This window comes from Carex rostrata, chromosome 34 (assembly GCF_964058835.1).
Source record: "Carex rostrata chromosome 34, lpCarRost1.2, whole genome shotgun sequence".
Lineage (NCBI taxonomy): Eukaryota > Viridiplantae > Streptophyta > Magnoliopsida > Poales > Cyperaceae > Carex > Carex rostrata.
In genome coordinates, this window is record NC_135951.1 from 2774612 (window position 1) to 2798399 (window position 23788).

General features: G+C 33.9%; 2 protein-coding genes and 3 long non-coding RNA genes across 5 annotated transcripts in view; 2 read left to right on the top strand and 3 right to left on the bottom strand.

Moving 5' to 3' along the window:
- Nucleotides 1-23788, top strand: part of LOC144549112 (uncharacterized) — a 58565-nt gene that overhangs the window by 19596 nt on the left and 15181 nt on the right. The gene's annotated exons all lie outside the window — the stretch shown is intronic.
- Nucleotides 3174-8967, bottom strand: LOC144548796 (uncharacterized). The gene is made up of 2 exons (XM_078297512.1): nucleotides 7253-8967; nucleotides 3174-3336 (listed from the first exon to the last, which is right to left on the bottom strand). The coding sequence occupies exons 1-2, from the start codon at nucleotides 8901-8903 to the stop codon at nucleotides 3260-3262; spliced, it is 1728 nt and encodes a 575-aa protein (XP_078153638.1). The 5' UTR covers nucleotides 8904-8967; the 3' UTR covers nucleotides 3174-3259.
- LOC144549161 (uncharacterized) lies at nucleotides 11366-15432 on the bottom strand. Its single transcript, XM_078297898.1, has 4 exons — nucleotides 15077-15432; nucleotides 14618-14785; nucleotides 14357-14512; nucleotides 11366-13701 (listed from the first exon to the last, which is right to left on the bottom strand). Exons 1-4 carry the CDS (start codon nucleotides 15231-15233, stop codon nucleotides 11516-11518), a joined length of 2667 nt encoding a protein of 888 aa, XP_078154024.1. The 5' UTR covers nucleotides 15234-15432; the 3' UTR covers nucleotides 11366-11515.
- On the top strand, nucleotides 19465-20226 carry LOC144548774 (uncharacterized). The gene is made up of 2 exons (XR_013509469.1): nucleotides 19465-19509; nucleotides 20022-20226. It is a non-coding gene; the product is annotated as an uncharacterized LOC144548774 (long non-coding RNA).
- LOC144549068 (uncharacterized) lies at nucleotides 20757-22131 on the bottom strand. Its single transcript, XR_013509559.1, has 2 exons — nucleotides 21895-22131; nucleotides 20757-21169 (listed from the first exon to the last, which is right to left on the bottom strand). It is a non-coding gene; the product is annotated as an uncharacterized LOC144549068 (long non-coding RNA).

Consider the following 23788-nt stretch of genomic DNA (forward strand, 5'->3'; position numbering starts at 1 on the left):
GTAAAATCCTTGTTCTTATGTAAATATTAATATTTACACTAAAATATGCATATGACTAAGTTTTATAATTTTCTTGAAATTCGGAACTGAGTATGTTATTTGGCTCAATTAAAATTTGACTTATAAGTAAGGTTAGAGACAACTTATGGACACCCAATTATTGCAACATTAAACTTTCAACTCTTCAATAGCACTAATGGCCAATTATTGAGTGAGATTATGATACTTTATAATGTGAGGATTGGTTCGTGCTATGGATCCATATCTTTGCTTTTAAGTTTCAAATAATTAATTTGAATTTGTTAAAATATATAAAAAAAAAAAATCAGAAATAAAAAATTCAGAAAAGAAAATTCAAGATGGCTCAAGACAACTAGTAGCTACCAACACCTCCAAGCTAACAAATACCTTGCTCAATGGAGAAAATTATTTGTACGGGCAAGGGCAGCATGTAGGGCTCTAAGTGGTCGAGAGAATTTATCAGGAGAGGATTGGACTCAAATCCATTTGAGAGAATTACAAACAATATTGGAATGTACGATATATACATTTCTAGTTTGAGAGGGAGTGTTCAAATATAGAAAAGGAATCAAACTTATTTTCAAATATAGAAAGATAACGGCAACGTGTACCGTCATTACTAGAATAAGAAATAGTTCTAACGGCTAGTTTTGAGCCTGATAATAATAAATAGGAAATCTTGTAATAAGAAAAACACAAGTTTGCGAATATATTCCCTCTCTTCAATTCCACTTCTCTGTTTCATAAATTCAACATAATTACTTATTAATATGATTCTACTTAAAAATGTACTTGGAGACAAAATATTATATATTTTTAGAATATTTTTACTATTGTTAGATAGATAGAAAATTATTAGTTTTGCACAGGCTTCTAAATAGCTAGCTATAGCGGCGCTATAGCTTTTCCGGACCATAAACGCTAAGCTATGAGATAAAATTGCGCTAACTCAGCTACGACCGCTATAGCTATAATAGCTGACCGCTATTATCGCTATATGAGACCCGCTATAGCTACCGCTATGCTACATGGTTTTTTTTTTGCAATTTATATGGACTTCTGTACTTCTATTCTTATTTCTAATGCTACATGGTCTTCTACGATAAGTATACTAAACCAAACTATATGCTTCTATTTTTATTTGTGATTTATTCTATCATTCTATATCGAGAAATATTCAAATACTAATTCTTCATTTTGATTACTCTTTTTATAGTATTCATTTATAAAATTATTCTCGTTCGTTTCAATTGAAAGCTGATTTTGATTATTATTATAATTATAAAATGTTTAAATATGTATATTGACTTCATTTACCTTATAAAATTAATTGCTCTTTGTCTATTATAATATGTAATACCATGAAGTATAAACTATTAAATAATGTTACTTTTTATATTTTTTTTCCTTCTTATTTGCGTAATTGATAAAAAGTATAGACTTAGATTAGTTGTCATTTAGTTGTTATATCAATTCTCTAATATTGATTATGTTGATAATTAGTAGAAATATATAATATAAAGTTTGAAAAGGGAAATCGCTATGTGTGATAGCTTCCGCTATAGCTACGCTATCCGCAATAGCTTTTTGTTTTGGTCTCCCCGCTATGCCGCTATAATCGCTATTTAGAACCTTGGTTTTGCATGGTTCAAATTTAGATAAGGTAATTTGTTACCTATCTGAAAAAAATAATAAAATGATTTTAAAAACTATAATTTTTTTTTTGTTCGATATCACGGCAGATGCTGCCAGTTGAATTTCATTCACACCAGTACAAAAAAAACCCCTTTGCACTTCAATTACATAGTTGCTTATGTCTAACAGATGGAAAAAATAAAACAGGAAAGATTTATCACAGTAACATAAAACAAACTAAAATCCCTCATTCATACCAGTATAAAATTTAGTTTGCAAGTACATTTTTATACGAAATTTATGTAAAGTGATTGTATGAATTATTTGAAATTTGAAAACGAAGATATAATACAAACTGACTGCCTATGAAGTTGCAAAAATTAAGATAAAAATATATTTACAAAAAATTAAAGTAAAAGGTTATGTACGAACATTCAAAGTTTTGTTCAAAAGCCAAAATATCTAGATATTTTGCCAAGGTTGCTTTCAAGTAATAAATTTCACGGTACCACGAGGGAAAGAGGCGATTGAACTGGGCCCACTTGAACGCTCTTGAAGTGACTATTCCAGAAGTGATTATTCCTGGCGATTGAACTGGGCCCACTTGAACGCTCTTGAAGTGACTATTCCAGAAGTGATTATTCCTCATGCAACTTGGTTGACATGACATAATATGATTTCAATAAGCCTGTTGTATGTTCTTATACAATCCACCGTCGATCAGTGGCCAGTGGCCTGTAGGATTTGGGCGAATTTTTTATATAAAGTATCATAAAAAAAAAAATGGGAAACCGGATCGATTATTTGCTTCTTACAAAAACCAACAATACCAAAAATCATTTTTGGTACCTATTTTTGTATTCCAATTTTGAATTTCAGTATGCACTGTTCCTATCCGGTTTGATTTCGAAATGAGGAGATATGAAAAGTCAAATTTCCTATGTTTGACTTCAAAATGAGGAGAAATGAAAAGTCAAATTTGGTATGTTTGATTTCAGTATGCACTTTTGCTATCCGGTTTGATTTCCAAATTTCAATTTTTGGGAGTCCCAACTGATCACATAAAATCAAATGAGGAGAAATGAAAAGTCAAATTTGGTATGTTTGATTTTGAAATTTATTTTCCGTCCCCGCCAAATTTAAAATTAATTTAAATTTCATTTTCAGTCCCCACACTCTCTCCCCTCCCATGGAATTTAATGTAGGGAAAGATATCCATGGACTCCAACAAATTTAAAAGAGAAACTTTGAAGATCGAATTGGTTGAGTCAATTCACCAATTGGAAGTGCAACAATCTAAACCACCCTCTTGCAGAGTGAATTGTAGTGGCAACACCAATTTTTTTTATAATAGTGGACTACTCCACCGATTTCATAAATCGAAACCATACAATGTTAGGCAAGTACTGGTACCAGTGGTACCAGTCCTTCCTTATTCCAATCAATTACAGTAGAATGTATGTAAACTAACCTATAGCATATCAAAGCGAAGAAACCCGGAATCCAAGAGGCAAAGATAATAACCAACCAATTAGCAAACACTAATAAAAGAAACAGCCTCAAAACTAAAAACAGAATGTCTGCACAATAGTATCAAATTTCATCATCCTCCCGTGTGTCGGACCCATCTGTAAGCAGAGGGACCCTGTGCTCCTGCACTCTCCCATCCAACTCCTCTTCCTGTGTAATCAAATCATCACAAAAAATAGGAATACGCAACACATCAGTAGGAAGTACTAACGATAATTTAAGGACAGATCCATTTTCTTTTGAAGTCACCCAAAATTTTGCGAGAGAAATAATTTTAGCACCTATTGCTCGAGGTTTAGCTCTAACTCCCTGAAAACACAACTTATTTCTTGCCAACCATAAAGACCATAGAACAGCCCCTCTTACTAATTCTATTAATAACCTATCTTTTAATGGTATTAATGCATCAATAAACCAAAGTTCCTCCATAGTGCTAATATTAAAATCAAAGTTGTTATATTCAGCAATCCAGTTCCAAATTATTTTAGCAAAAGAACACTGTAAAAATAAATGATCAACAGTTTCTGGTTCACCACAAAAAGGACAATCTACGTCACCTTGCCAACCCCTTTTACTCAAGTTAACCCTCGTTAATACTTTCTTTTGCTTTACCAACCATAAAAATATCTTAATTTTAAAAGGAATTTTGGCTTTCCAAATAGTATCAAAATATTTTTTTTTCACCCCACCAAATTCAAGCCAAGTGTAAAACGAATGAACTGTAAATCTACCAGTAGCGTTCCATCTCCCATGTAAAACATCTAGTTTATCTCGAATCAGATTTATTGAACTCAAATCATTTAACAAAGTAATCCATTCGTCTCTATACGCCCCTGTCAGCTGTCGTCTAAAAGTGAGATTAATTTGACCATTACCTAAAACTGAAGCTACTGTCAAACCAATATCTGATGCAATTGAAAATAAATTAGGAAATAAAGCACTAATAGGACACTCACCCAGCCAACGGCCAGTCCAAAATAACACCTCGGTTCCATTTCCAATAGTCTTTCTAAAACCTAACTCAACTATATGTTTAATTTTTAGAACATCCCTCCAAAAAGCTGATAATTGATAGTGGACCCCTTGCGGTCCATATTTGGCTTTTAGAATCTCTTTTCATTTACCTATAACTATAGGGTCATTAAACCGATACCACCATTTGGCTAATAAAGCGGAATTAATTGTTTTAAGATTAATAATCCCCAATCCCCCTTGAGACTTATCTGCACAAGCTACATCCCAGAGAACCAAAGAAATTTTTTTCCTAACTGAACTACCTCCATACCATAAGAAGCGGCGTCGGAGTTTATCTATCCTATGTCTAATCTTAGCTGGCATCCTGTAAAGAGCTAACCAATATAAAGGAATTGCTGAAATAACAGAGTTTAAAAGTGTAACTCGTCCCCCAATAGACAACATTTTACTTTTCCATCCTTGCAATTTTTTTTCAATTTTTTCAATTAAAACATTCCAACAATCAACAGGTAAAGTTTTCCAATGAATAGGAACTCCTAAATACGTAATGGGAAGTTGGCTCACCGTACATCCAAAACGGGAAGCAAGTCTAGTACTCTCTAATTCATCTAGATTCAAAGGAATCATGACACTCTTATGAAAATTAATTTTAAGACCTGTCATATTTTCAAAACCACACAACAAAAGCTTTAGAGCTTCTACCATTTTATCATTTGCTTCTAAGAAAATAAGGGTGTCATCTGCAAAATGTAAATTCAAAACATCCCCAACTCCTTCAAAGTGCCCTAAGCCCTTGAGAAATCCGGCTTGCTTAGCATTATTCAATATCTTATTAAGTGTCTCGGCTACAATATCAAATAAGAAGGGAGACAGTGGATCGCCTTGTCTCAACCCTCTTCTACATTTAAAATAAGCCCCCAAACTACCATTCAAACTAATGCATGTTCTACTACCTTCAAGGATATCAGAGATCCACCTCTTAAACTTCTCACCAAACCCCCTAGCACCTAAAACTTCTTGTAAAAACTCCCAATTTATTAAATCATAAGCTTTTTCGAAATCCAGTTTAAATAAAATACCCTTAGTTTTTGAAATCCTAGCTTGATGTAAAACTTCATTCGCACAAACCACATTATCTAAAATATACCGCCCTTTAATGAAAGCAGTTTGAGTGTCACTAATTAAAAAATCCATAACTTTTGCTACCCTATCAGCCAACAATTTAGTTATAAGTTTAAAACTACAATTAATAAGGCTTATAGGTCTATAGTTAGAAATAGAAGGGGCTATCTCCTTTTTAGGGATCAGACACACATATGCAAGGTTCAATTTGGAAATGTCTAAGTCATGGAAATAAAAGGAAGCAAACAATTTATATAAATCAGATTTAATAAACTCCCATCCAGCTTGATAAAAAGCAAATGAAAACCCATCAGGTTCCGGGTGCCTTTGAGGCATTACAAGCAAAAACAATAGTATTAATCTCTTCTAAAGAAAACATCTTTTCTAACTCAAAGTTGTGCAAATCACTTAATTGTTCGTTAACAGCCCATAAATTCTCTTGTAAAAATATATCTCTTGTAGTTTGAGAACCTAATAAATTCTTATAAAAGGTGGTGACATGATTTTTTAATGCCTCAGGATCACTAATAACTATCCCTTCATGTTCTAAAGTTAAAATTGTATTTTTTCTCCTTCTATTTGAAGCACAAATGTGAAAAAATTTGGTATTAACATCCCCTTCCAAAAACCATTGCAACCGAGCTCTTTGCTGCCAATAAGACTCCTCCTCACTCAAAATTTGTTTGAACTGAACTTGACATGCAGTCCACCTCTCTAACTCAGAATTACCTAAATGTCGTTGTTCATTACTAATCTCAAAGTCATCTATCTCGTCAATTAATCTAGCCTTGATTTGTTTTTTTTCCCCAACTAAATTATAGTTCCAACCCCTTAATTTCTGACGAAGTCTTTGAAGCTTAATTCTCCAATTTTCTCCTATGTTACTTATAATCACACTCTCAGTCCACCATTGTTCAAGCCTATCTAAAAAACCTTCTTCCTTCAACCAAGCCCTATCAAATTTAAAATTAAAGGTCCTACCAACTATATCTACGCCAATAGTTAACAAGAGTGGAGAATGATCAGAATAGACTCGAGGAAAAGACGACAAAATATAAGACCCAAATTTCCTTTCCCATTCGATGGAACAAAAAAACCTATCTAACAAAGCTAAAGAAGTAGAAGTGGAAGATCGAGCCCATGTATAGTTACGATCAGAAAGAGATATCTCAAGAAAATGCAAATTTGAAATAAACCGATTGAAATTAGAACTAATTATGTGGTTATAACTCTTACCCAATCTTTCACTTCTTCGTCTAACCATGTTAAAATCACCTCCTAACAGCCAAGCTGACACACCTAAACTAGATATATCCCTTAGTTCCTTTAAAAAATCATGTCTTTTAGAAGCTACTGTTGGTCCATATACAATTGTAAATAACCATTCAAAATTATCCAATTTATTCTTTAAATGAACAGTGACAGAAAATTCTCCTAATAAAGTATTTAAAACCAAAAATTTATCTTCATTAATCCCAATTAAAATCCCTCCAGCTGTCCTAACTGCAGGAAGTATAACCCATTTGGTAATCGATCTACTTAAGGCTCCTAACACACGAACTTTAAAATCTGATTGCTTAGTTTCTTGTATCCCTACTAAATCTGCATTATTAACAGCTAATAAATCTCTAAGAAATCGACGCTTTACTGGGATACCCAATCCCCTTGCATTCCAACAAATGACTTTAAACATCATTAAAACACTTATTAGACCCCGGATCAATATAAGAAATCAAATCCTGTTTTAAAACTACAGATCCTTTCTTTATGTCAGATAAAGAACCCAAAAGAACAGTATCAGCAAGTATAGCTTGAAAATTATCTTTAGAAAATCCCCTAAGCTTACGAATAATATTTAGTTTATCATCAACAGTGCCTTTGATCTTAAACCCAGATTTTTCAAACAGATCCAAAACATCAACATCTGAAAAATGTGAAAAAGGGAACTCAGTGACCAAAGATTCAATACCTGAAGATGTGGCCTTGGCACCTTTTGAACCACCCGGTGCTGCTTTGTCCTTCTGCCCTTTAGTACTGGTTAAGGAACCCTTCTGTTGGCTTGTTGCCTTCTGCTCTTTAGACAGTCCCTTGGCCTCTTTCCCACCAGTAAGCTTCTCCTTCAGCCTTTCACTATGACGCACCTCAGGCTGAACTGGTGGCGGCACCACTGTTATCTGCATAGAAGACTCTCCAATCGTCGCTACTGTTCTATCCCCAGATGGCCGTTCTTCACCCAAAACTGAAAAAGGATTACTATCTAAAAGGTCCTCATCCTCATCATCCTCAATCACCTGCCGTTCATCTACCAAGACACCTTTACCTTTCCCCTTCACCTCCTCAATCGGCTTACGGTTCACTTCCTCATATTTCCTTTCACCTATTACTATCCCCTGACCTAACCCCTTCCTCTCAGTTACCTTCCTAACCTTGTTGCCCGTGTCTAGAACAAGCATATCATCCCTACCTCGCTTCTCTTGCCAATACACCCTTTGCCTAAAGTTATTAGAACCACTCCCTTGCTTCCAACCATCTATCTCAAAAGTCAGAAAATAATACCTATGTTGCTGTGCATCCCCCACAAAATGTAGAACTTTAGCGGCAGGAATACAGCGCACATCTGGAACACCCACCTTAAGCCGCAAAACTGAAAAATCATAGTGACCACTAGAACGAGGATCTACATCTATCAAAAATCCTCCAAAACTTTCTACTAATCTTCTAAATTCCTGTAGGCGCCATAACTTTGGAGGAAAACCAGTAATATTCACCCACACCTGGACTGGATCACTCCCTCCATCATGAGAAAGAAAATCAAAAGTAACAACTTGAAATACAACATCACCTAAAACAATTTGCCCTTGTGCAATAACCCTAGCACGCCATTGCACATTAGGTGTATCAATCAAGAACATGTTCTCTCGTAACAGGCGAGGCGTCCAAGCAAAATCCTTCATTGGAAATTCCTTGACCAGATGAGACTGGATGAAGTCTTTGCCGAAAGCCAAATCATCTTTCAACACAATCCCTCTCTTAATCACATCGTCAAAATCCTTGATCGCTTTATTAGGCAAAAATGTCAAACACGGCTGCTTGAGCGCCGCTTCCATTACCTCCGACCTAACCATTTTACGGGAATCCCTCAACATAACACCAGTTTTCGCTCGACAATGATAAGACCGATGCCCCAAACTACCACAGCGGAAGCACGTGACCACGTTTCGGCAGTTGTTTGCACGATGGCCGGAATCCCCACACTTAAAACAGATCGGTTTAGAAGTGGAGGAGGAATGACGAATCTGATCGAGCTTGGAGCGGATAGATCGGGGCTGGTGTGAAGCAACTGGAGGCGAGGGTTTTGGTGGATCTAAACTGGTGCTTAAAGCTGAATCGGGTTGTGGAGGTAGTTTAGACGGAGGGGACCCAGCGCAGCCTAACACCGCTGCTGAATAGGATACACCCGTATTTGCTATCGGAGCCTCATCCGTCCCACCAGAAATTGACGAATCAGAAATGTGAAGTAACGGATTCGACTCAGATATTGGATCTACCCTCGACTCTGAAGAAGTAGATAAAATTGCCGTTGCTGGATCAGATATGGCCCCAGCAAGAGAATCTGTCATGACTCGATTTGTCGTCTCCAAACGTCTGGTAAGTTCTACTAGTCGCTGTAGCGAAAGCGAAATCTCAGAAACTACAGAGGAAATCTCTATCTCCCCAGCGTGGGCCATATGGAGAAGCCCAAGAGATAGATCAGCCTGTCTTGAAAGTGAATCTTGAATTTCCGGTAATAGCCCAAAGCGTGTCTAAGTCTTGGAGCACTTTTTAATTCATACAGGACAAGAGTTACGTGCAAAATTGTTACGTGCAACACCATACTACTACAAAATGAACACTCAAGGATGAGCTCCTAGGTGTTGACTTGGTCAACATAGCAATTAAGAGCATATATATAATAACTTAATGAACCGAATATGAGAGATGGAGCAGTAGTAGAGTGGACTAGGAGAATAAGTTATATACACTACAACAATGTAGATACTTTTTGCGAGAGAAAAAACAAATTTATGACGGTACTCCCTCGCGAAAAGTACCGTCGCAAAAAGAAAAAGCTGAAGAATGAGAGTAGTCCGTCGCAAAAAGTCATTTTTTTATCCTCGCGAAAGGTATCTCATTCTTGTTGTGTATAGACTGTTGTAATCCAAAAGTCGAGTGTTCAAGTCCCTCTCCTGATTTCGTAGCTTCGCACCTTCTCTGTCATTTCATCCATGAATATTTGAACGGTCATAATTAAAGTATGAATTGTGTCTTCTCAAAACCAATTATTTTCTATACATTTATTATAATTATGACCTTTCAGATCAAGAATGGATGAACAGATGAACCTTGTTAGCAGGAATTTCCTGCCCATAGGCAAGATATTTGGTTTCATAACATAAACCTTTGTACAGGGAGTATATATATTGGTCGCAAAGACGATGCTACTGGACACTCAATTGAAGCTGAAACAATGCTGGCAGGTCAGTCAGAACGACAAGTAAAAGATCAACCGGGTTTGAAACAATAGACTGATCGATACAAGTTTGGAGGGCTTATAAATTGTGTCGAACCATATAAAATGCAATGTAAAGATACTGCAATTTGAATAATGCGAGTGGAACATGTTAGTATAGCTTTGATATTGTGCATTAATTTTTAACAGATTTTATAAAAGGAAATAAACATAGGGACTTTCTTGTGAAGTTTCTGTTCTCTCTTCCTTTATCTATCCTCTTTCCAGATCTTTTGCCATGGAGATGTGTTTTTACATCTTGATGAAGCTTTGATCTTCAAAGCATGGCCAGAAATGAAGGCACCAGCACCAGCACCAGTGTATTTATCTAATATTAAATACTTATTAATTAGGATTAATAATCTACAAGTTTCACACTTCTATTTATTTTTTTAGTAAGCTTTGATTTCAATAGGCCTGTTGAATGTTGTTATACAATCACCGTTAGTGGAATTCTTATCGTCTCCATTAACTACAAAAATTATTTTTTGAGTTAAATGCATCTTAACCGTCTGATACATTTTAAGATTCATACAGACTAAATTCACACTATTATTAAATACCATTTTGAAGTATAGGTAATGGCCGAATTGGCTCCTTTTAAAATCAGATGACCGAAATGCGTTAACTCAGAAGATTATCAAAATCTTTTTGAATTAATACAGAAGACTCCCATCAGTGGCCAATGGCTCGTAGGATATGGGCAAATTTTTTTTATTAAACCATCATAAAAGAAAACATTGGAAACCGAATTAATTGTTTTTTTTTAATTATCAATACCAAAATCATTTTTTGTATCTACTTCTGAATTTCGAATTTGAATTTCGGTATGTACATTTCCTACCGGTTATCTCCAATCCTTTCAACCGGCCACAGAATATCAAATGAGGAGAAACCAAAAATAAAATTAAATATGAAATTTTTATTTCCAAAATTTAGTTTCTGTCCTCACAGATTCTCTCCTCCCACCAAATTTAAAATGAATCTAAAATTCATATTCGGTCCCCACACTCTATCCTCCCACCGAATTTAATCTTTAATTACAATTTTTGAATAAAAAAAAGTCTTCAAATGCATTTTTTGACTATTCCTGAAATATCATGGATTTTTTTTTTGTACTGATGTCTGTCTCTTACCGTCACCGGCCCGTGCCCGGTGACCTGTCAGATTTGGGCGATTTATTTATATAAACTATCATAAAAAAAAAATCGGAAACCAGGTTGATTACTTATTTTCTTAAAAAAACCATCAATACCGAAAATCATTTTTGGTACCAATTTTTGTATTCCAAATTTGAATTTCAGTATGCACTTTTCCTACCCGGTTCTCTCCCATATCCTCCCAACTAGGGAAAAGGAAGGAATATATAGGCTGGAAAGATGGAATTGGTTAAGTGAAGTCACCAATTGGAAGTGCAACAATCTAAACCACCGTCTTGCAGAGTGAATTGTAGTGGCAACACTACACTACTACGGAATGAACACTCAAGGGATGAGCTCCTCGGTGTTGACTTGGTCAACATAGCAATTAAAATAAATATACAAAAGTTGTCTTACATATTTTTCCAAGTCAAAAGTTTATAAAGATTCATAATACAGAATACATAAATATTAGGAACTTATTCAGAAAACATATAATAAAACATATCATTCCAAATTAAAACTAAAACAAATGGTCCTTCAACTACCCCTCTCGAGTTCGAGCAGCTCCAATCTTTCTAGTCGAAAGGACAACCTTCACATATATAATATCACCATACTGGTCCACCAAAGTAAACAAAGGATAACGCCAATTTCTTTTGAAATAAAGAACAACCATGAACAACCAAAAACTGACCACAAAGAAAAGGGAGAAAGAACTGAACAATATAAGAAAATCGGTGCCTTCGTACCTTCGGCTATCACTCATTTCGTTTGGGGAAGGTTGTGTTGTGTTCAGAGTAGAGACACAACTTTTTGATAGGGGAGGCCCGCATAGATTTGGGTTCCCTTCATAGCTACTATTAGTAAATGTACTGAACTGTGCTTCCGCACCTAATGTAGGACCAGATAAATTGTTATATGCCACAGAGAAGGATTCTAGTGAGGTTAGTATAGTCAGTTCTCTCGGTATTTTCCCTGTGAAAGAGTTGTGAGAGAGATCCAAACTTTCTAATTGGTGCAAATTGGATATGGAATTTGGTATTGTGCCGCTTAAATGGTTGTTTGACAAATTAAGTGTTATCAACCAATCCATTCGACCAATATCTTCGGGAATGTTGCCTACTAGTTTGTTTGAAGACAGATCTATTATACACTGGATTTGAAACATTTTTACCAAATAGGAATCTAACCTTCCTTTTGAAATAAATTCCACTACAAAGTTTGGTAATTCTTCATCAACCAATTCAACAGCATTTCTAATGTGTAAGAGAAAATTGGCATCATTAAGGTTCAACTCCACCACTCCATCATCTGGTACATAAACACCCAAGGAAGTAGAATCATCGTCTATTGATCCTATATCTATAATGCATGATGGTATTTCTCCAAAAAGATTGTTGTGAGACAGATCTAGTATGCCTAAATATTTGAATTGACATATTTGTTCTGGTATTGGTCCTCCAAACATATTATCTCTTGCTAGGAGCATACTGAGATTGGATTCCATACCAATCCAAATTGGAAGCTTTCCGGATAAAAAGTTTTCCCCAATGTCAATGGCATATATATCGGAAATATTAAGCCAGGTTGTCGGAAAGTTTCCAGTTAGATTGTTTTGGCTCACATTTATAATTTGTAAGTCTGATTCATTAGAGCAAGCAGGAATTGATCCAGAAAGCATGTTATCTGAAAGGTCAAGCAACAAATGGTTTTGCTCAACACACATCATTGGTAAGGATCCCTCTAAATGATTTCCACTTAACTTCAACGCCCAAAGATTAGCTCTTCTAATGCAATCAGCTAAAACACCATTTAGTTCATTGTTACTGATGTCCAACACTTCAAAATTGCCATTGCAAATGCTAAAAGGAATCTCTCCACTTATATTATTATCATTCAGTAGTAATATTGGATCTTGAGTAAAGTTCAAGTTGTAAATGAGAGATCCATAGAATTTATTATTGGATAGATCCATCCAAGAGGGGATTGAAGGATGAATCCTTGAAAGGCTATTATGTATATCATCAGTCAAATTGTTACTAGATAAATCTAGAGTTCGGAGATTGCTTGTAGGCATAAGAGGAAGAGGGCCTTGAAAAGAGTTTTTTGATAAGCTAAGAGCTAATAAATTTGGAAGCTTTGTGGTAATATTAGCCGGTAATTCTTCGCTAAGATTGTTGTCAGATATATCCAATAATGAGAGTTTTTTATGTGTTAAAAACAACAGTTGAAGAGGTCCTGTGAAGAAATTTTTGTGCAAATCTAATTTGATCAAGTTTGTATTGTTTTCTAACAACCACATAGCTGAAAGTGGGCCCTTGGAGCCAGTATTGGAGAGGTTCAACACTTGTAACTTATATTGAGAATACAAGAAAGTTGGCTCAACATCAAGAATGCAATTAGCGAGTTCAAGAACCTGAAGTTGAAAAGGCAAATCTACAACTTCAACTCGAAATGTAATATTTGTTGAGAGCCTTAGAACTTCAAGATTAGAATGATTCAGAAATGACCTCATGGAAAGAGTCCCCTCAAACTGGTTATAGGATAGGGAAAGGTATCTTAGGGACACAAGTCTGTCAAAAATGGAGGGAAATTTTATTTGAAATTGATTATATGACAAGTCAACTAGCTTAAGAGAGGAAAAATTTCCCAAACAAGGAGGAAGATATACAGTAAAACGGTTGCCTGAAAGATCTAACTCTTCGAGATTCTTCAGTAGGCATAATCCTACAATATTAATGAGAAAGATCATCAAATAAGATTAATCTATGTGAACCCAATGAGGTCAATTGTGAGATAACGTTTATTAATTTCTATGTTTTCATTTTTTTTTTCTCTTTTTCTTTTGTTTTAAGACTCAGTCTTATGCATGAAACACATATATAGAACTAACATAAAAAGTGATAAAGTAAAGATTAGTTTAATTAGGACTTAATTTCATAAAATAAAAATATATATTCATTGTTAAGATATGAAATAGAGAATTTATAAGGAAGACTCTTTAGATTATTTTAAAGTGCCCAAGCAACGTTTCAAGTCTTCAAGTACTGCAAAATGCAAAGTTTCCTTGAGATGCATTAAGGGAAAAAAAAAAACTGGGTCCTTACCTCACTATTCTTTGCAGCCCTACCATTAGTAAATGGCTCGTTAAGATATCTAATAGCGCCAGACAACAAGAATATTATTGTTTTGTTACTGTTCTATATTATACCAATTTTGAGCAATTTCTATGATGTCAAACATATATGAAACATCTATGATGTCAAACATATATTATAACTTCTTTCATGCATATTGCAAGAAGACCAATGTACGTCCCATGATATATATAACTTGTTTCATGTTGACAACAAAGTTCAATTGTGTATTAGATTGTAATTACCTTCTAATGAGAAAGTGTCATTTAGATCATTGAACGCCAATGAAAGGGCTTTTAGAGAAGACCAATTTCCAAAATCTAGAGAACTCCCAGGATATAGACTCCCATTTAGATCACAGTACCGTAGACTAACCACCTCCAAATTTAGGGCACTAAGCTCTATCAAAATTTTCCATTAAAATATCAATCAAATTTAAGAAAATAAAAGAAAATTTTTTTTGTTGTCATAAATATAAAATGGTTCATTTATGAGATCAAGGTTACCTTTGACAGAGATGTCATAAATCCTGTCTCCCATATGATTATTAAAATCCAGATAAAGTGCTCGAAGTGATGATACTTTGGCTAAGGAGGAAATGATGCTTCTAGGCAGTGTGTTGTGTGAGAGGTCTAGTATCTGCAGCTTAGTCAAACTGGACCAAGATTCAAATCCTGACGAAAAGGTGCTTTGAATCAGAAAATAGAAAACTCATTTTTCTCTTAATTAATAAGCTTGTCAGGAATGATTTCATTAGGAATTGCTCATTTCTTTCTTCTCTTCTTAACAAGATTAAACCTCAAATTAATTAGTTATTCTAATAAACTAAGGTAAATATATATTTTGGAGGTTGTATTAGTTTTGTATTGCACTTGTTATACTAGAAAATTCACATCTTATAATACAACTGGGTATACATAATGCATGCTTAAACAATAAAGAAATTACATGAAGATATTACATACCAGCACCATCAGTACAATTGTATATGCCAAGTTGAGATAAAGACAAAGATCTTAGTTGATGAAGAGGCAAGAACACAGTGGCATTTAATATACCACCTTGAACATTATGCAACCAGTCATTATCATCTGCAGCACTCCTTGCCTTCCCACTTGCCATCTAAAGAGTGAATAGTAATGGACATTGAAGCATTGATGTTTAGAAGAGCCAACCTCTCCTCTTCCCTGCACTGTACTGAGTCTGACCCGCTCACACATACATTATTCTCCCACTGCACCAGAATCAGCAACACAAGTGCCAATAACTTGGCGGAAGAGTACTTATTATAATTCATTTCTTCTCTCATGGAATTGATGCCTTCAGCATACTGTGGCCAGAATTATATATAAGAGGATGTTCTTAATTAATTAATTGTTACAAATAATTTATGGTCCAGCATTTGGGTAATGGACCTGTTAGTGTCATAGTTGATGAGCGACTTAATTATTGAAAGGTCTTCACAGTGATATATATAATAAAAAAAGTATCACCCATCTATATATCTTCGATGATGTCACATACGTATTTAAAGCATGTAATAATTCTTTTAATTTTCTAATTTTTCAATTAATTAACAATTATGAAATAATAGAATTTACGTAATTAACAGATCGCACTTTCGTGTATGATTCTCACTTTGCAAAAATTTAAATTTGTTCATAATTGTACAGAGTTCTTGCAACCTTAATTAAGCGTAAATCTTGCACAAATTATTCGCACTATAATTTAATAGAAATTTTATTAATTAGTTCGTGCGAAGCTAAAACTATGTATCAATTACTACTTTTGCAAATGGTGTATAACTTGTATAACATTATTGAATGTTGAGGTAACAATATTAATGCAACGGTAAGGGCATTTGGATGAAAAACAATTGTTGTAACAACATATGTAGCTACTCTGATACATATTGGGTCAGAAGCTTCGACATAAAATCAATAATTGGCTTTTGTATTATTTGTAGGTGGAAATCTAGTCACATGGAAAAACAAAAAATAAAATATTGTGGCACAATGAAGTGCTGAAGTGAAATATCATGCTATGGCATCAACTGCAATCGAGTTGACATGGATTAACCAACTCTTATCGGACATGGGATTTAAAACTCAAGGACCTATTCAAATATTTCGTGACAACAACTCGGCACGTTACATAACATCAAATCTCGTGTTTCAACAGTGAACAAAATATATAGAAGTTGATTGCCACTTCATTAGAGAGGATATTCAAGCAAAAAAAATAGAAACACCATATGTTAAAAGTGAAGATTAACTTGCAGATATCTTCATCAAAGATTTGGACTCGAATCCATTTGAGAGAATTACAAGCAATTTTGGAATATGTACAATATATACTTTCCTAGTTTGAGAGGGATTGTTAAAATATAGAAAAGGAATCAACTTATTTTCAAATATAGAAAGATAAAGGTAACGTGTACCGTCATTACTAGAATAGGAAATAGTATACTAACGGCTAGTTTTGAGCCTTGTAATAATAAATAGAAAATCTTGTAATAAGAAAAACACAAGTTTGCAAAATATGTTCTCTCTCCTCAATTTCACTTCTCTGTTTAATAAATTCAACATAATTGCTTAGTATGATCGCCATTTAAAAATGTACTTGGAGACAAGAAAATATATTTTTTTAGAATTTTTTACTATTGTTACATAGATAGAAAATTAGTAGTTTTGCATGGTTGAAATTTAGATAAGGTAATTTGTTACCTATCTCAAAAAAAAATAGTAAAATGATTTTAAAAACTATAAAATTTTGTTTGCAAGTACACTTTTATATGAAATTTATGTTAAGAGATTGTATGAACTATTTGGAATTTGAAAACGAAGATATAACACAGACTGGCCTATGAAATTGCAAAAATTAAGATAAAAATATATGAACAAAAATTAAAATAAAAAGGTTATATACGAACCGTCACAGTTTTGTTCAAAAGCCAAAATATCTAGATATTTTTGCTAAGGTTGCTTTCAAGTAATAAATTCGACCGTAAGACGAGGGACGAAAGAGGCGATTGAACTGGGCCACTTGAAAGCTGCTTGAAGTAATTATTCGTTAAATATCATAGATTTTTTTTTGTACTGATCATGTCTGTCTGTTTCATGACATAATATGATTTCAATAAGCCTGTTGTATGTTCTTATACAATCCACCGTCAGTGGCCAGTGGCCTGTAGGATTTGGGCGAATTTTTATATAAAGTATCATAAAAAAAAAATGGGAAACCGGATCGATTACTTACTTTCTTACAAAAACCATCAATACCGAAAATCATTTTTGGTACCTATTTTTGTATTCCAAATTTGAATTTCAGTATGCACTTTTCCTATCCAGTTCTCTCCAATCCTCCCAACTGATCACAGAAAATCAAATGAGGAGAAATGAAAAATCAAATTTGGTATGAGATTTTGATTTCCGAAATTTATTTTCGGTCCCCACCAAATTTAAAATTAATTTAAATTTCATTTTCAGTCCCCCACACTCTCTCTCCTCCCACCGAATTTAATGTAGGGAAAAAGAAGGAATAGGCTGAGAAAATCAATGGGCTGGAAAGATGGACTCAAACAAATTTAAAAGAGAAACTTTGAAGACCCAATTGGTTAAGTCAATTCACCAATTGGAAGTGCAACATTCTAAATCACCGTCTTGCAGTGTAGTGGCAACACCAAACTACTATATAATGAACACTCAAGGGATTAGCTCCTCGGTGTTGACTTGGTCAACATAGCAATTAAGAACATATATATAAGGGAAAATTTCCTCCATGCCACTCCAAAATCATCAAATTTACCAAATTGCCACTTTTTTACATTTGATATACATTTTCCCTTCAAATTATACTGAAAAGTGTTGTATAAAAAACGTATTTTTGTATTTCCAATTTTACCCTTCATTTTTCATTTGAATAGATGAAAATGGATCTGTCCAGTATCCTACCCTTCTCCCCTTCTCCCCTTCTCCCCAGTATCGTATTGTTCCCTTCTACCTTTCGTCTCTCTCTTTCACCCTTACTCCGTCCACCAAAACCTTTCCTCCGCCAACACCCTGCTCTCCACCCTGCACACCCCGGATCTGTGGTTGTCGTGAGCATGGCCGGTCCTGGGGCAGGGCACCCAGGGCGATGGCCCCGGGCCCCAGGATTCAAAGGGCCCCAAATTTTTTTTAGTATGTATATATTACAAAAAAAATTATTTGTATATATTGAAAATAAATAAAATATTAAAAATAAAACTTTGTATATATAAAAGCTCTAAACTTTTCTATAAATAAAAATGATCTATATTAATAAAATAGTATATACATATAAAGGTAAGGGTGTAATCGGTCGGATACGGATCGGATAGTGATCAAACCGTATCTTTATCCGTTGTAATTTTTCAAATACGGATGCGAATATGGATAGTCTCGGATACGGATACGGATTGAATATTAAATGTATACGAATACAAATTATATATCAGACGGATATGAATATAATTCGGATAATTAAAAAAATTACTAATATACATTCGAGTAAAGTATAATATCTAAATATAGTTTTTTTTTCATTCATTAATTAGATCTAATATTTTTTATAATAAATTTGTTGGATACAAAACATACATCATATTACCAAAATATTAGTCACTATTCATCTCATAATGTTATATTGTTAATCAGAATATATCAATTCAAGATCAATAGTGTTTTTTTCTAAGCACGTAGGACAAAAATAAAAAGAGTCTTGAACCAGGTACATTAACGATCATATATCAATACCATGCAGCTAAAATATAAGTAATAAATTATTGGTATTTAACAACTCATTTCTTGTGGAGTAGAGGTGTAAATGGTCAGATACAGATAGTTACGGATAGTTAATTATTAAACCGTATCCTTATCCGTTGTAACTTTTTGGATACAAATACGGATGCGGATACAAATAGTTAATTATTAACCTGTATCCTTATCCGTTATAACTTTTCGAATATGGATACAAATACCGATAGTCTCATATACGAATACAGATCAGATAATTTAAGTAATTTTTCGAATTCAGATCCGAAAGAAATCGGATAATATCTTATTCATTTACACCTCTATATAAAGGACTCAAACTTATCTCCCGCCCCGGGCCCCAAAATCTTCAGGACCGGCCCTGGTCGTGAGAACAAGTCCAATCTTTGATGATGCGAATCTGAATGCACAAATTGATACAGAGGTTCTTTTCCTCTCTTGTTCGATTTCGATTTTGCTAGTATTACTGATTCAGATTGACATATATGTTATTTGATATTCTTTTATTGGTAGATTATTGAAATATTTTAGAACAAAAGATGCGTTGATATAGAGCATAAGAGGGATCTAGGATCTCACACCAGAGGAAGTTTCTTGCTTTTAAGGTAAGAGAATTCAAAATTGGAATATTTAATTGCTTAATTTTTCTAAAATTTATATGAATATTTGTTCAAATGTTTTGCAAACTGTTTCTAAAATTGGCATTTGGTAGCTATAAATGAACCTCCTGCATAAAGATTTGAATGCTCCAACGAATCTTGATTAAGATTTGATTCTCTATATTGGGGTTTCATCCAAATGTTTCGAAAATTATTTTAAACATATAGCCTTTTTTTCAAGTACATACTGGTTGTTGGCTATTAATCTTATTTAGTTAAGTGGTTTGATTATAGATAATCGTTATTAATGGATGTAAATGCTGACTTCTAGCTATTCAGTATCTAGTGTTATGGCTAGTATTATTTATATGACACCTTAATATTTGGTATTCTGACTTCTGACTTTTGGCTAGTATTATTTATATGAGACCTTAATTTTTGGTACCGACTTTGTTGATAAGATATACATGCAAGAGAGAAATGAGTTGGATTTTCCATATATCTAACTTGAAAAATAGCTGGATTTTCTTGTATGCAGGAAGAGAACAAGGAAGACTTAGAAACACCAAGAGTAGACTAAACTAGTATTGAGAGTGCTATTGTTGTATTTCTATTTGTTGTTATTTTGAGAATGTTGTTATTATTTGATGAATGCTATTAATTTCTACTACTTGCCTTCCTCCAAAACTTTGCAATTTATAGTAGTAGAATCTTTGCCGCCTCTGCCTTGTGTGGATTTTTGCCTGTCTTATGCACCTATATTATGCATAATGCCTTTTCAATTTTTTGTCTCTGCCTATCTTATGCATAATGTCGCCTTTTCAATTTATATTAACTCACCTTTTCAATTTATATTAACTGACACCTATCTTATGCATAATGTCGCCTTTTCAATTTATATTAACTCACCTTTTCAATTTATATTAACTGACACCTATCTTATGCATAATGTCGCCTTTTCAATTTATATTAACTCACCTTTTCAATTTATATTAACTGACACCTATCTTATGCATAATGTCGCCTTTTCAATTTATATTAACTCACCTTTTCAATTTATATTAACTGACACCTATCTTATGCAAGCAATCAAACCGAGCACATGCTTGATAGGAACCAGGAAACCCAAATCTTCTTAGTTGAACCAACCAATGTCTCATAATCAGATATATAGCACCCTTTGAAATAACATATAGCACCCTTTGACAAGGTAGAATTGAACAACAGTTTGAATTAGAATTGAACAAACCATAGTTAAAATACCTAACAATTGGAATTAGAATGGAACAAAATAGCATCTAGACATCGTCATTTTTACAAAGCAAATTCAACAAGGTAGCTAAAATTAAAACATAACCCTAAAAGTCTAACAAAACACTAAAATTCTAACATCCAAACATCATCGTTACTTGCATATCATTACAATTAAAACACCAATCATCACAAAGACAATGATAGCAACGAGAAATTTGATTTGCTCCACTAATTTAACAAGGCGAGAGTTGTGTTCCTTCCATTCTCCCATCTCAACATCATATTGAGCTTCATTTCTACGAACGTCTGATACCACATGCTCGACATCACTCCGTTGTTTGACAATTCCTAATTCGCAAAGAAATTCCTCGTACTCCTACTCCCACATGAAGAAATTGCAACTATAATTCCACTGCAATTACAAAAAAATAAAAAGTTCATTATCTATAATCCAAATTAACCCTGCAATTCCTGATGTTCCAAAAAATAATATTAGAAACAGTTAGGAATATGGATTTTTATATGTACCGTTCTTGATAACAAAGATGACTTATTGGTACCATTTTGTACCTCATCTGAACAGTTAGGAATATCTATATATAAGAGAAGAAAGAGTACTGTTTTGGAATCTTTTGATTTTTCAATAGAATGGAGCTAGGAGGAACAATTAATCAGAGTCTGATTTCTGAACAGTGCGCAAGTTTCACATGGATCTGCTTCTCCATGATATAAATTCCTGTGTTTTGAAGGGCATGCATGAATAATTTTACCTGCCAGGGATGCACTAGGTATTTCCAGAATTTTATAAGCATGTCAATTTATTTGACTTAATTTTTACCAGTATTATATGTACTCCTCAGCAGCCACTGCTAAGTTCTAAAAAAAAAAACAGATTACAAAACATACCGTACCAGTATTTGACGTTAGGAAAACAGACTACAAAACATACCGTACCAGTACCGACTTTAGGAAAACAGACTACAAAACATACCGTACCAGTACCGTACCAGTATTTGACTTTAGGAAAACAGACTACAAAACATACCGTGCCAGTACCGACTACAACAGACAGAAACTATACCAGTACCGACTACAAAACATATCAGTAAACAGAAACGCGGTCTATGCTAGCAATACCTTGATGGGTAGAGGGAGTAGGCGATGAGGTAGTGGCGGACCGACGGAGCTTCTCGCGTTGGGTTGGGTCTGGGTCCGGGGCGTGCAGGGTGGAGAGCGACGGAGGTGGGTTGGATCGGCGGGGTGAGCGGATCGGGCTAGGCGCTAGCTGATTTTCTGTAATTAGCGAGTGAGAGAGAGAGAGAGAGCGCGAGAAATATTAGAGAAAGAGAGAAACGGAAATGAAGGGTGCTAGGGATTACGGGAGGAAGACAAGGGGACTGGAGTTCTCCGTTTAAAATTTTCTCTAATGAAATGAAGGGCAATTTGGGAAATATGAAAATACATTTTTTATACAACACTTTTCAGAATAAATTTAATTAATTATGTATATTAAATGTATAAATAGGGCAATTTTATAATTTGAATGGTTTTGAGGTGGCAATTTGATAATTATAAGTTTTGGAGTGGCAATTTGGTGTTTTTCAAGTTTTGGAGTGGCATGGAGGAAATTTTCCCTATATAATAATAACTTATAGAACCGAATCTCAGAGATGGGGCAATAGCAAAGTTGCTCGGAGAATAAGCCTTAGGACTGTGGTTACCCAAAAGTCAAGAGTTCGAGTCCCTCTCACGACGTGGTAGCTTCTCCGTCCATCCATCCATGAATATATGAACGGTCATAATTAAAGTATGAATTGTGTCTTCTCAAAACCTGTGGAAGAAGCAAGCTGTCACTCGGGTGCAATTTAGGAAACAAAGCTTCTAAATCAAATCTGGGACAGATTAGGAAAAACAGAGGAATAAAGGAAGCATGCATAGACAGATTGAATAATTATAATTAGATTGCTGTAATTGTCTAAGTTTGGTATTACTCTAAAATGTAATATTTAGTTTCTAATTTACAGGATCGTGTAAGAATGATAAATAGAGATATAGGTGACATAATGTATTAAGTGAAAAAAAAAACTCGGTAAATTTCTTTTATCCATGAAATAAAATAGGGAGGGAAGGGTGATTCTTGGGAGTTTGGTGTTCTTGTTTTTCTGACATAGTATCAGAGCCCGGGTATCGATCTCGGGTATAGAATTCTTTCAATCCTTCCCTTACTAATAATATGTCCTTATTTTATTCATTTCTTATTTTACTAATAATCTGTCCTTATTGAGCGATATAATATGTTTCCTTATTTTATTCATTCCTTATTTCTTCCTTTCCAATTTACCGATATAATAATGTTTCCTTATTTCTTTCATTCCTTATTATTTCAATCTTTATTTCTCTTCTATGTTTCTATAGATATTGCTGTAAGAATTCTAGAATATTATCAATTTTGTTTATATACAAATTACAATGAAAATCAATTGAAAATCTTAGAAGCACAAATCAGCGGGACAAAAAGAAGGAAAAGAAAACAAAATTGGAAAGGTCCCCAAAAATATGAAATCATTGGTACTTAATGTATTTTTAATTTCAGGTTTCTTCGTTTAGTTTGCTTACATAATGGGTATTATATCTAATTAGCTGTATCAGGTATTCTATTTTGTACAAATTATTTTAAAATTAGAAAGCTATTATTTCAAATCATTGGTACTTAAAATATAGAATCATCACATCATCAAATTGTTATAAGAGATCACGATTCAAAGTAATAAAAATAAAAAAAATCATATAATTTTATTCAAAGATCATGTCCCTCAATTTTTGAATAATTATTAATTTTATTGAATGATTTTTTTTCATAATTTTTTTTCCTCTTATATTATGCTCCGTTGCAATGCACGGACATGACACTAGTAATTTGTATAAATCACATAACTTTGATTATATATATAGTACACATATATTTAGCAAACTATATATATAATAAGATACATACCATATAATAATATTTTATACAACTTTACAACAAAAT